The following is a 14526-nucleotide window of genomic DNA, read 5'->3' as shown; positions in this document are numbered from 1 at the left end:
GGAGCAATTGCCGAGCAGCCTAGTGATTTTAAAAGGTCCCAGGCCATGGGCAGCGGGTGAAGCTCCCCCTCCTGCCTCTTCCACTCATAGCCCCGGCCAGAGTCCACCCCCCGGTCTGCCTCAGGCCCCACTCCACCCCAGGTCCTGCTCACCTCGTCCCTCCCCCCATCCCCTCTCGGCCCCTCTCTTCCACACACTCCTTTTCCCTCTTGGCCTCCCCGTCACAGTGTCTCTCCTCCCCGCTCAGCCCCCACTGTCACTCGCCATATGCATCCCTCCTCTCCCCCCCCACCCCACTCAGCCCCCTTGCTGTCGCTCGCCACCTGGGGAAAGGGATGTGGAGGGAGGAACGTGGCAGTGAGCGGGCTGAGCAGGGGAGGGGACCAGAACTGAGGTGGAGAAGAGGTGGAGTGTGGGCCGGGTCACGAGCAAAATTGGGGGACAGGGAGCTCGCCTCCCAAGGGGAAGCTTCACCCAATGCCCATTGTCGGAAACCTCAGCCCTCCCTTTCTAGAGGGGTGGGGGTCATTGACTTTTCTGCCCTGGGTCCTGGAATTGCTGTTGGTGGGCTTGGCCACCTTATGCGTGTAGGTTCTTTTATTGTTTTAATATGTTTTCTCTGTAGTGCTTTCACCTTAAGAATAAATGTGCTTGCTTAGAAACAGTTGTGTGGTAAGTTAACTGTGGGCAATTACTCAGTTTATAGCCTCTGAGGAGAAAGCAAAGCAGGCCTGCTGAGGAGTCTAACTTGCTGAGGAACTCACAGTTGTGCAGTCTGGAAAAACCTTAATTAGGAGGAAGAGAGACACACATCTCCGCCCAAGAGAGGTGACAGCTGAGAAGCTAGGAGCTTAGGGTGGATGCCTTGATGGACCATAAGGGCAAGGAAATACTGGTGCAGTTGCCCTGAACTGTGACAAAAAAAATCAAGAGTTGGCAACACTTGATTTTTCTAGATTTATTTTTCATTGACCTTGCAACACTTTTTTGTAGTACACTATGATGGATTCGCACCACTCACCGCCAGACTGGCGCCTCCTGCTGGTTGTCTGGGGAATAGATCCAAGCCCACACCCACATCCAGAGTCCACACACCATCACTCTTTTGCTGCAGCTGGCCTGTAGCCCTTCACACAGCTGTCCAAAACCACAACATCCTCTTTCTGACAGCCCTCCAGCTAAGTCACAATTTGTGTTCCCCCCATCTGGAGGAGGTTTGGCTCCTCAGGAATCCAGCCACTTTCCCTAGTGGCTACGGCAGTATCTCATTAGCCACTTCCTCAGTGATGACTGCACCAACTTATTCTGCCACTTCCCCAGTAGCAAGTGGGTCCAGGTCCCGGCTCACGGATCCTATGGATTGCAGCCTCCTACTGCGCCTTGAATTCCTCTCCCAACTGCTGTCTTCCTGGGCCACTTTCCCCAGCCCTAGCACCTTCCTTGTCCACCCTCAGGGCCTGCTACTACCCACTCTCAGCAGTAACTCTGTCTAAGGTGCTGCAGGCTTCAGCCTGCGAGAGACACAGCCTTCCCTCCTTGTGCTCCAGGCAGAGACTGCTTTGCGCTGCCCTGCAGCTTCTTTTATATGGGCCTGCAGGACTTTGATTGGCTGTTCCCCCCAGCCTTTCTCCTATTAGCCGCCTCCCGCGTGGCCTCTCTTGGGCTGCTTTTAACCCCTTAAATGCCAGTGTAGGGCAGACGCCCCATCACATACACCTAAATATTTATTCCTGTTTTCAAGATTTCTTGCTTGGTGTTCTCAAACAGTTTTATGGAGACTGTGTATACTGCATAAGGTTTTGGTTTTACAAAATCTCTTTTAGTTCATTAAGCCATTTCTGAGCCATCAGCATCCAGATTTTGTTACGACTTTATGGCATAACCTGTATAATACAAAGGATTAATTTTTTCATAACAGTTTTGTCCTTACATTTTATTAATTATGTTTAATTTTCCATCATTTGAAATTCAAACGTAGACCAAAATATACTCTGTAATCTCAATTTAAAATATCAGTACATTAAAGGCAAATTTGGAGGGGTGTGATAAAGACGATTACCCCTTGTAAACATCAGTGCTCCTATGAAGTCTTTGTGTCACAAAGGGTTACATCAAATTAATTATAACCAAAACTCAAAGCACAAAGTGAGTAGTAAAGAAACTAATAGAAAAAGGCCATCAAGACCATTTTTTGTCTAAGTGTGGATGAGAAATAATCCTGAAAAAAATATGAAAGATTTTAACATGTCAGAAAAGGTCATCCTTACTTTTAATCAGTACTCTGCTCCTTTCCATGGATAGAGTTTCATTGCCAGATCTAGCAAAGCAAGGTGGGAGGACAGAAATATCCTGCTGTAACAGATTGGTTTCTGTACACCAAATAACAGACTTCTTAGAAGATGTTTCTATCAAGGTGAGACTGAAAAGTCAGCCGTCATACAATCCAGGGGAACTGGCTCATAGACAAATGGAAATCTTAAGAGCTGATAAGCATATCTCAGAAACGTCATATCTTTAGGGCAAAGTTACCAGCAATGCTCCCAGTCTGCATGCCTGGTTCCACAATTACAAGAGCTGAAGTAAAGCATTCCTCCCTTTAACAAATAAGGCTCCATAGTTAGATCCTGGGTACACTTTTGAGCTGAGTATCGCTCCCAGAAGAGATAACCCTTGGCTTCTTTTGAGTCTGAGTTTCATTTAACTTCATCCATTGGAGGGAATGCATACACCTTTCATTCATAAATGAAAATGGGTGTGATGTGAAAAAAACCCAACTTATTAAATGTAAGTAATTTAATTATGTGATGCAATAGAATGAGCTAGTGGTCCCAACAGGGTCTAGCCTGGAAAAAATGTTAGTGTTTGGATCACACAGTCGTAGGGCTAGTTAAAATGCTACAAATCATCCTTCTGTAAAGATATAATCATAACAAACCATTACTGAAAGATTTTTTTTCCAAAACGTAATTCATTGATCTTTTGAAAATTATTCTGTGCTTGTCAAGCACTCATAGCAATAAGAAATATTTCTTCTGTATAGCAAACTGTGCAGTGATCGGTTGTCTGTATTTAAAGAATTTACTGTATAATAAAAATTACTATGTACTGCTGTTGGTGGCACTTATCTGACAAGAGAGTCACAAGATGAACAATCTGCCTGAAAGAACTGAAAGGCAAAGCAATTCTGATAGTGAAACTGCAAACCAGATGATGCTCTGATTAGAGGCACCCACAGAGATTACACAGGTATAATAAATCATTTAACATTTTTAGCTTCAAATAACATAAAAGAATGCAGTTTTTTATTCAAAAATAAACTGTTTATCAAGAACATTTTGAAGGTGACATTTATAACTCATAAACCATCTTGGAAAGGTTAGTCAAACAGATTACTTCATTGGCAGAATACTCAGAGACTTTGTCTTGGGAAAGAATTATTAAGGTAGGCCATGAAATTCCCAATGCTGTATTCCATTGTTGTTGAGCAAGAATGGGCAAGTTGTTCACACTTCTTTTTTCAAATAATAATTTTTCATATTTCTTTAAAAAGTGGTACTTTTTAGAACTGTAACAACAATATTATTAGGGATTAAATACAACTCGCAACACAACTGAACAGCATGCTATGGAGTGACAACAACACATTCAGTTAATGAAGCACAGGATTACAAGCCTAACATCCTCATAAAAAATTCTCATTATAGCAGTCAGTGATACTGAGGCAAAACATTTCTTACTAAGCAACTTTTGGGCCATGCTGTCATGGTTGTTGCATGCAACATAATTTTTAGTATTTTATTAATGTGTAGTGCCCCAAACATCATGGTCCTTGACCCAGCATACATTTACACAAATATCAGTCTATAACTGCCTACAATGGGCAGCAATACTAATCCTTTCTCATTAAACCGTCAACCTATGAGGAAAGAATTCAGAACAGTAGGTAAAGCCTGTGCCTTAGTTTAGACCTATCTGGTAAAGTCTGTGCCAAAGAGAGCAATCTTGAGCCACACTTTGAAGGCTAACTCACTCAGGCTTGGACTATGAAGGAATTGCTTACGTTGAAGGTGCTCTTAAAATACTATACGCAGGTAAGCTCCTCTCCTCGCTAAAACAAAATAACTAATTCAGTAAATGTAGGGAGAAGCCAAAAGCTGAGTGGAAAATTCCTTTTTTAAAAGACTGATTTTGGGCTCTGTCCTGCAGCGCACTGAACAGCTGGAGGTTCTGAGCATATTCACTTCCCACTGAAATAAAATGGCAATTGCAGGCACTTAAATTCGACCTGGAAGAAAAAAACATAAATCATCACAGATAAAGTTGCAGATGACACAAAAGTTAGAGAAGTGGTAAATAACGAAGAGGACAGCTCTCTGATACAGAGCTATCTGGATCACTTGATGAGCTGGGAGCAAGCAAACAACATGTGTTTTAATACAGCAATCTGTACATCTAGGAACAAAGAATGTAAGCTGTACTGACAGGATGTGGGACTCTTCCTAGGAAGCAGTGACTCTGGAAGAGATTTTGAGAGTAGTGGTGGATAATCTGCTACACATGAATTCCCAGTGTGATGATATGGCCAAAAGGACCAATGCTATCCTTAGTTGCATAAACAGAGGAATCTCAAGAAGGAGTAGAGATGTTATTTTACCTCTGTGTTTGACCACTGCTGGAATACTGTGTCCTATTCTAGTGCATCAATTCAAGAAGGATGTTGATATATTAGAGAGGGTTCAGAGAAGAGCCACGAAAATTATTAAAACATTAGAAAACATGTTTTGTATTGAATCTATTTAGCTTAACAAAGCAAAGGTAAAGGCATGACTTCATTACAGTCCACATATATCTACAAGGGAAACAAATATTTGATAATGGACTCTTCAATCTAGCAGACAAAGTTATAACACAATCCAATGGCTAGAAGTTTAAGCTAGACAAATTCAGACTAGAAATAAGACATAAAGTTTTAACAATGTGGTTAATTGGGTCATGATAGATCATGTTAGGTCAGGCTAGATCATGATAGGTCATGATAGATTCTCCATCATGTTGTTTCTAAAAGATATACTCTAGGAATTATTTCGGGGAAGTTGTATGGCCTGTGTTATACAAGAGGCCAGACTAGATGATCACAGTAGTCCCTTCTAGCCTTGGAATCTATTTATCTATTACCAAGTTCAAGCCTCAAATGTTTATTATTCAAACCCTGTCTGGGTAAGATCCATGTTATGGTTAGTCCATATTCCATACCTAATTACTTGTTCATGAACTGAAATTTCTGTTTCTTTTATTACAAGTAAGGAAATAATCCTTTTTGTGTTTCCTTTATTCTCACCTACCTGTATTCGTTCTAAGTCATTCACAGAATGCATTGCATGATTAAAGCTTGAGTGCAGTTCATCAGAAAATCAAACTTCTTGCACTCAGAAAACATTAATCATTGAAAAAAAAAAATCAAACTCATTTTGAAACATGCTCCCAACAATCTTTGATAAAAAATAATGTAACGCATGTATTGAGTAGATTATAAATAAACTAGATATAGTCTAGTAACTACTAAAATTTATCCATAGAAAGTTACATATATAATAATGCCACTATCCAGAAATCTCTACTGCTATCATGTCGTCTTATTGCTTCATGTCTTTTTAAATATAGTTTACTGTTCAATATTATTTTCCAGGAGATGACCCATTCCTGGCCTCCACCACTCTCAGCTATTCACACACCTGGAAAAGGGGAGCAGAACAAGTTTCCATTTCCAAACAAGGTAAGAAACTCTTTATAGTCTAGAAACCCATCTCCCCCAACCTCAATATACATCCTCAACTCTGATCCCCAAATAATCTTGTGCTGCCACTAACTAGACTGCTAAGTGCATGTGCAGAAGATAGAGAGAATACATGGGGGAGTGTTGGAAAAGTTATTGGCATGAGTCTGGGAAAGCCACATTGCTCACAAGTGGTGAAGTCACTAGCGATTTATGTAAGTTACCCCAGGCCAATAAAACTTTTACTTCATACCATCTTGTATTGTTTATATGCCACAATTATATGCCAAAACTATTTTAGTCCTCAGTTAAAGTTTTTAAAGATATTGATACTATTGTTTGTAACCTTCTGCCTGTGAAACCAAGTGTGACAGATATGGCAATTTCCTGCAATATTTTTGAAAAATTGTATTGAATGTAAGTATCTTTGGGGTTCCTTGTACTTAATGGAAAGTGTATTATTATTGTATTTTGGGATTGTATGTAACTTCTCTAGGAGGAAGATGTGATGGAAGGCCTGGATGATCAAAGGACTGTGTTGTACAAGTATGTATGTTTGCTAGACAAGAATGGTCTTTTGGGACAACACATGTGAAGTGAATTTCCTGTGAAATATTTAGGAAGAAGTGAATGCAAATTCAAAACTCTGGCTATGAAAAAAAAAACCCCAAAACCCACCTTTTCAAGCTGAGCCCTGAGGAGTGGGCCTTTGTTTGCTGATCCTATCACATGAAGCCAAGATCAAAGGCCCAAGCTGTAAAAAGTAAAGATGACTATTCATGGTAGTTTTGAATCTGAGACAGTTATGAACTCGTAACCAGGAGGAAAACCCAGTTCTTCTTCAAGCAGTTGCTCGTGTCAATTCCAAGTAGGTTTGTGCATGCTGTGTGCACAGTCATTGAATTATTTTTCCCCTAGCGCTACCTGTCGGGTTGACACAGGCACCCCCTGGAATGGTGCCTCTATGGCACTGTATATCGGCGGTGGTGGTCCCTCGAAGTCCAGGATGACATCCGTCAAGTTTGGTAGGTCTTCAGATGACTGAGGAGGCCAGTTCTGGATGTACATATGCTTTGGCAGTGGGGGCATGTTGTTGCATGGGGAAGTGGAATTTGCAACCCCAGCTTGGTTTCCTTCTTCCTCCACCATTCCGCCTCGGTGTCGAGTCATTGGGCCTTGAAGTGGTGCATGCCTTGATGAACCAGGTGGTGCCCTGCCAAGTGGTCATCAGCTTGGTTCTCCCAGTCATTGGTGTCCATGCCTCCATGCTTGAGGGCGACCTTGATTGTGTCATTGTATCGTTTCCTTTGGCTGCCCTTTGAGCATTGGCCAACTGAGAGCTGGGAGAATAGCACCTGGTGAGGGAGGTGGTTCTCAGGCATCCAAACACTGTGGCCTGTCCATCTGAGTTATTTCTCAAAAGCAAGGCTTCAATGCTGGAGGACACAGCTTCATAGAAGATGCTCTCGGTCGTCCGACACTCCTCTCATTTGTTCCCCAGAATTTGACGCAAGCTGGTAGAAGCTCTTAAGGGTCTTAATGTGACTTCAGTAAATGGTCCAGGTTTTGCTGCAGTAGAGGAAGGTGGTCAGCATAACAGCCTTATAAACTAGGACCTTCATCGGCTTCCGAAGAACTATGTTTTCAAAAACGTGTTGTTGCAGCTTGAAGAAGGTGGCACTGGCACAGTTAACCCGGTGCTGGACTTCTTCATCGATGGTAGCCTGTTGGGAGAGGTGCCTGCCAAGATACGGGAAGTGCTCCACGTACTCCAGAGCCTCCCCGTTTACATAGATGGCACAAGGGATGTTCAGCTGGCCTCGGGGAGGTTGGTGGAGGACCTTTGTCTTAGCAATGTTGAAGGACAGGCCAAGTCTCTTACACAAAGCGTTGAAGAGCTCTAATGTCACTTGCACGTCCTGTGCAGAGAGAGCCATCATGCAGCAGTTGTCCGCAAACTGAAGGTCTTGGATGTCCTTAGTTGTGAGTTTTGTTTTTGCCCAGAAGCAACCAAGATTGACGAGCTTCCCATCCAGTCGATACTGGATACTGATGCCACGTGGTAGATCATCTCAGATGAGGTGGATGATGATGGTCAGGTAGAAGGTGAACAAGGTGGGGGCGATCGCACAAGCTTGTTTGACCCCAGTCTGGATGCGGAAGGCATCAGTTTCAGATCTTCGACTCAGGATGGTAGTGGTTATATCGTCATGCAGGAGTCTCAGCATTGTAACAAACTTCAGCTGGCAGCCCAGGCGTTGGAGGACAATCCACAGAGCTTCGTGATATAAGGAATTTAACTCCTTGGGCAGGTCAATGAAGGCAAGGAACAGTTCTTGATTTTGCTCTCGACATTTTTCTTGGATCTGCCTGACAACGAAGACCATGTCCGCAGTGCCATGGAATGGTCAGAAGCCACACTGGGTTTCTGGGAGGATCTCCTCATTGATGGGATGAAGGCAGTTCAGGAGGATACAGGCCAGGATCTTACCCGCGATGGACAGGAGGGAAATATCCCAGTAGCCCCTTCTTGTAGATGGTCATGATGGTCACGTTCTTGAGATCACTGGGGATGTCCTCTTCATCCCAGAGGTGGAGGATGAACTGATGGAGTCATGACATGAGCCAGAAGCTGCCAGCATGGTAGACCTCTGCAGGTATACCATCTGGCCTGCAGGCTTTGTTGGTTTTCATCTGTTGGATGGCCTGCTTCAGCTCTCCGATGGTTGGTGGATTGAGGGAATCCTTTACAGGACGTTGCAGGGTTTGCATCTCAACAGAACCAGGACTGGTTCAACACCAGTGACATTCAGATTCTTGATCTCCTTGAGCAGAAGTGAGCAGCCTTCATCACCTGGCAAAGTAATCCATGAACCTGGCAAAAGACAGCAGTATACCACCAGCTGAAGTTTTGGCACGCCAGGCAAACCACCTCAGCACTCTTATGATGGAGCCTATGGCTTCGAAATGAGATGCTGTCAGGAAAGCCCTGGCCCGAACCAAGTCTAGGACTGCTCCTATAAACTCTATCCTATGGGTAAGGGATAATATCAACTTGGGCGTATTCAGCCGAAGACCCAGACTGCTGAAGGTCGACTTTATGAGGTAGACTTCGGCCTCTACTTGTTCTTTGAAGCGGTCTTTGATGAACCAGTCGTCTGTGGTCCCCACGCTCTGAATCTCAGTCATCTGGCTCAGAGGCGAATGTAGTAAGTATAAGACCTGTCATAAGGCCTGTAAAACAGGCTAAGGCCTAAATGGAAAAAACCAAGTGAACAAGAGTATAAGTGGAAAAAAACAAGCTAACTGAAATTGGCACAGGAAAGTGCTGATACTGCAAGTATATAGATTGCCAAAATATTACTAAAATGCAAATTATGTAGCAGGTACAGGAGGCACCGAGATATCAAAGAGAACTAATTCCCTAAAATAACACTTTGATGAATAGAAATGACTAAAAAGTGATAAATGGAGTTGTTTTGCCCAAATCAGACAACTAACAGAGAAAGGTGGTATTAGACTACGTCAAGAGGGTGGCAACTACCTACATCCAAGAGGGCAGAACAAAATTGTCTGTAACAATGTATAAAAGAGAGTGTCAGAGGGAACAAAGTCGTCCAGTCTAGGGGATAACGGAAAGTCCCGCCCTTGGGCCGTGGCCATTGTAACGCCGCCTATATGAAACTGACCCAGAGATACTCTATAGGTCACTTCTTATTGTGCCGCATGCAATAAACCTGGCCTGCATGCCTTCATTGCTCAGCTAATCCGTGGTCATGTTGATTCATTCGATCGTGAGAACCGTCTCGGTTTCCTGATCAGAGCTGGGACAGCATCTGCACAGGGACACAAGCATGCAGCCTACACTGATAAACATCAGTGGCCAACACACCATACCACAGCGGAATCATATGCCTCCAGGCGCAGCCAGCACCGACAGAAGGGGTGAAGCTCTAGTCAGGAGCAGGAGCAAAACCCCTTTATGGGTCTGTGGCCTGTGCAATGGCAGATGCCTATGCAATAGCCCTTCTGGACCCCATGGGCTACCATCAGACGCAAGGATGCTCGTCCAGATGGTCTTACTCCATTGCCTCTCTATCAAGGGGATCTCGACCAGCAATGGCTTGACCATCTCCCTGCGGCACCGAGAAGGACGATGAACCTGGTACCAAAGGGGAAGCAGAGTACGGTGCGGAGACCAGTACTGGCAGGGATCTTGGTGCCAAGCTGAGTGTTCCAATGGAGGCACGGGACCCAGTGGGACAGGAAGACCCACTCCCACCAGGGCATCGTCATCGTCATCCCTCAATGAGGCGGTAGTGGGGACTTCAGCTGCACCACCTCCAATGGACAATAGAGCCCAGCGGAAGCTTCTCAGGAGGGTGGCCAAGAACCTGGGGCTTCAGGCAGAGGAAGGGCGGGAGTCAGAGAACCCTGTGGTGGGCATTCAGGGACCAGAGGGTAGCTCAACCCCTTATCAAAACAATTCAAGCCACCACTAAGACACTGTGGCAAACACCGGCCACAGCTAAGGGGATAGAGTGGAAGTAGTTTACCCCCTCCACTGGGTATGAGTATCTCTTTACCCACCTGCAACCGGGGTTGCTGGTGCTAGCAGCGGCAAATGATAAAGAGAGAAAAGAGCAGCAGACCTCATCCCCTAAGTCAGGGGCTCAAAGAAGCTGTATCTCTTCGGTTGGAAGGTGCACGCTAACAGAGAGCTCCAGCTTCGAACAGCCAACCAGCAAGACATTCTAAGCCACTACATCTTCAACTCCTGGGAGGCAATTAACAAAATTCAAAGAGCTGCTGCCAGCAGACTCCAAACAAGAGTTTTCCATGTTCATCAACGAAGGCAAGGCCATGGCGAGGACAACCCTGCAGGCGGCATTGGGCGCAGCAGACTAAGCCATGCACACAATATCCTTGGTCATCACAATGAGGAGAAGCTCATGGCTGTGGGTGTCAGACCTTCTCCCAGAGGTCCAGCAGACTTTCCAAGACCTGCCATTTGTGGGCTCGGGGTTGTTCTGAGAGTGAACTGACTCCAAATTGCACAGCCTAAAGGATTCTAGGGCTACTCTGAAATCTCTAGGCCTACATACTCTGAGTACCCAGAGGAAACACTTTAAACCTCAGCCTGCCCCACAGTTTTATCCTGCACAGCAGAGGCAGGACTACTCTTGAAACAGGTGCAGGAACAACAAGCACAGGACACCACAGCCTCTGCCTAACCAGAGTCAGAGCTCAGCAAGGCAGCCTCCAAACATTCCGGGGGCAACACACCAATTCAAAGCCAGGATCCTTTCCCCTGTTTCCTGAATCGTCTATCCTATTTCTACCAGGCATGGACTCACATCACCTTGGACGGTTAGGCACATGGTAGAACTGAGATATTCTCTCCAATTCTCCTCCTTTCCCCCCTTCCCTGTCTCTCTTCAGGGACCCCTCTCACGAGCAACTTCTCTTACAGGAAGTGCAAGAGCTCCTACAAGCATTGAGGAGGTTCCTCTGGAGCTAAGTAGAAAGGGGTGCTATTCTTGATATTTCCTAATCCCAAAGGCCAAATGTGGTCTCAAACCCATTCTAGATCTGCGAAACCTTAACAGATTCATGAAGAAGCTGAAGTTCCGCATGGTCTCTTTGGCAGTGATCCTCCTTGGATCCAGGAGACTGGTATGCCGCCCTTGATCTAAAGGATGCTTATTTCCACATTTCAATAGTTCCATCTCACTGAAGGTTCCTCAGGCTCATGGAAAACCATGCTCACTATCAGTTTACAGTCCTCCCTTTCAGACTGTCAGCAGCCCCACAAGTCTTTACCAAATGCATGGCAGTCGTGGCCACTTTCCTCAGGAAATGACAGGTGCAGGTGTTTCTGTATCTAGACAACTGGCTCATTAAGGGCCCCTCCAAGGAACAAGTAGAGGCCCAAGTCTACTTCATAAAGTCGACTTTCAGCAGTCTGGGTCTTTGGCTGAACATGCCCAAGTTGATATTATCCCCTACCCATAGGATAGAGTTTATAGGAGCAGTCCTAGACGCAGTTCAGGGCCAGGGCGTTCCTGCCACCATCTTATTTCAAAGCCATAGGCTCCATCATAAGACTGCTGAGGTGGTTTGTCTGGCGTGCCAAAACTTCCTGCCTCACATAGAGGGCAGGCGCATGTCAGTCATGACAGACCGCACCACAGAGTTGTTTTATGTAAACAGACAAGGTGGAGTATGCTCCTCTACCCTGTGCCAATAAGCTTTGGGACTTCTGCATTTCTCACTGCATGCACCTGGAGGTATCTTACCATTCCAGATCCCAGAATGTGTTGGCGGATCATCTCAGCAGATCTTTCCACAATCACGAGTGGTACTTCCATCAAGATATACTGAACAACATCTTCCAGCAATGAAAAGTTCCCCAAGTGGACCAGTTCATGACCCATCTCAACAGGAAATGTCAGCAGCTCTGTTCCTTCCTCAACCACAGCCCGGGCTCAATCATGGATACATTCCTCTTTCCATGGGACCACCACCTGCTTTACGCATTTCCCCTGTTCTTGCTTGTACACAGAGTCCTACTCAAGATCAGAAGGGAAAAAGTGTCCATCATATTGATAGCCCCAGCCTGGCCCCGGCAGCATTGGTATTCGACACTGCGAGAGCTCCAATAACCCTGCTGTTGGTGCTGGACCTAATCACACAGGATTATGATCACCTGCAACATCTCAACCTCGAATCTCTCCACCTCGTGGCATGGAAGCTCAATGGCTAAACCCCAGGGAATTTTACTGCTTGGGGCTAGTCAGGGATGTCCTCCTAGGTAGCAGAAAGACATCTACCAGGGCTACATATTTGGCCAAGTAGAAGAGGTTTTTGATTTGAGCAATGCAAAAGGGCATTCTCCCAATGAATATGTCACTGCCTTTCATCTTGGATTATCTGTGGCACTTGAAACAACTAGGTTGGGCAATATCATCCAAAAAAGTTATGTACACCTGGCAGCGATCTTTGCATTCCTCCTGTGTACAACCAGGCATTTGGTCTTTGTGGATCCAATAGTGACCCGCTTTCTCAAGGGTCTGCACAGACTCTACCCTCAGGTCCTCCATACAATACCAGTGTGGGATCTTAACTTGATACTTACCAAACTCATGGGACCTCCCTTCTTTGAGCCCTTAGCATCATGTTCGCTCTTTTACCTCTCCTGGAAGGCGGCGTTCCTGGTCACAATTACCTCATCCAGGAGGGTGTCTGAATTCAAGGCTTTGATGTCCAATCCTGTGTATACAGTGTTTTACAAGGACAAGGTACAGTTGTGACCCCATCTGGCCTTCCTCCCTAAAGTGGTGTCCCAGTTTCATACGAACCAGGACATCTTCCTTCCAGTCTTCTTCCCAAAACTGCATGCCAATAGCAGGGAACAAAGTCTTCATTCTCTAGGTGTTAGGAGGGTTCTGGCCTTCTATATAGAAAGGACCAGACTCTTCCGTAAGTCAAACCAGCTCTTCATTGCGTTAGTCTGGGTCTCCCGGTACTGTCCCAGAGGTTCACATAATGGATCACCTCTCACATCAGGACCTGCTACGAACTGGCTATGGTGCCAGCCCCAGCACTAATAGCGCACTTCACAAGGGCGCAAGCTTCCTTGGCAGCTTTCCTGTTGCAGGTCCCAACACAGGAAATCTGCAGAGCTGCAACTTGGTCATCAATCCATACGTTCACCTCACATTATGCCATTACTCAGCAGGCCAGGGATGACACAGCATTCGGCAAAGCTGTGCTTCAAACAGCGATTCCGATGGTCAGCTTGGGAGTCACCTACTTGGAACCGACATAAGCAAGCACTCAAAGAAGAAAAAACAGTTACCCATCTTTCGTAACTGTTGTTCTTCTAGATGTGTTGCTCTTGCTCATTCCAAGACCCACTTACCTTACCCTCTGTCAGAGCCAGCTGGCAAGAAGGAATCGAAGAGGCAGCAGTTTAGGAAGGGCCTTATATACAGCGCCAAGGAGGCACCACTCCAGGGGTTGCCTGAGTTGACCCGACAGGTACCACTAGGGGAAAAACTTTCTGACAACTGTGAACATGGCACGCACATACCTTGGAATGGGCATGACCCATGTATCTTGAAGAACAACAGTTACGAAAGGTAGGTAACTGTTTTTTTGTGAGTTTTGGAGGACAGAAACCTACCAGATCCTGAGGTTGGAGTTGGGCTGACATCTGCTAAGCTTTTTAGCACCTGTGTAGGTTCTTTTATTGTTTTTAATGTTTTCTCTGTAATGTGTTCACTTTAAGAATAAATGTGTGTAGTAACTTGTGACTGCTGGCAATTGCAGCTGTTCAGAGTCTTCAGAGAGCAAGCAAAGTGCAGACACTGGCCTATTTACACAGCCTAGCTTGCTGGAGATATCACAATGTGTGCAGGGAACTGTGCAACCTGAAAAAATCCCAGCCAGCCTAGAGTGGGTGCCTTTGGTGGACCACATGGGTGAAATACAGGTGCAGTTGCCTGTGACACCAAGCTTCTTTAGTTACCATGAGCCCCCGACAGGCCTCAGAGGGAAATAAAATTATAACCCTGTAGTCAAGAAATCGTTAAGAGTTACCTACAGGGAAATAGCTTTTCAGTGGATAATAACGTAACTTTTAACAATCAGGTATTAAAACAAAAGCCTTGTTCTATTATAAAAGGAAAAGAGGCAATATTTTTGTGACAGGATGCTTTTTTTTAAAATGGCATTTATTTGAAGCTGAT

General features: G+C 45.2%; 1 protein-coding gene across 1 annotated transcript in view; it reads left to right on the top strand.

Moving 5' to 3' along the window:
- AFF3 (ALF transcription elongation factor 3) overlaps positions 1–14526 on the top strand; it is a 478617-nt gene that overhangs the window by 277635 nt on the left and 186456 nt on the right. Inside the window, exon 7 of the mRNA XM_067563544.1 lies at positions 5687–5773. Coding sequence (XP_067419645.1) covers positions 5687–5773 — 87 coding nt within the window. The remainder of the gene's footprint in view (positions 1–5686; positions 5774–14526) is intronic.

Source organism: Emydura macquarii, unplaced genomic scaffold (genome assembly GCF_026122565.2).
Source record: "Emydura macquarii macquarii isolate MOO-44397 ecotype Brisbane River unplaced genomic scaffold, CSIRO-AGI_Emac_v2 contig_2531, whole genome shotgun sequence".
Classification (NCBI taxonomy): Eukaryota; Metazoa; Chordata; order Testudines; family Chelidae; genus Emydura; species Emydura macquarii.
This window is presented reverse-complemented; position numbering and strand designations above follow the sequence as displayed.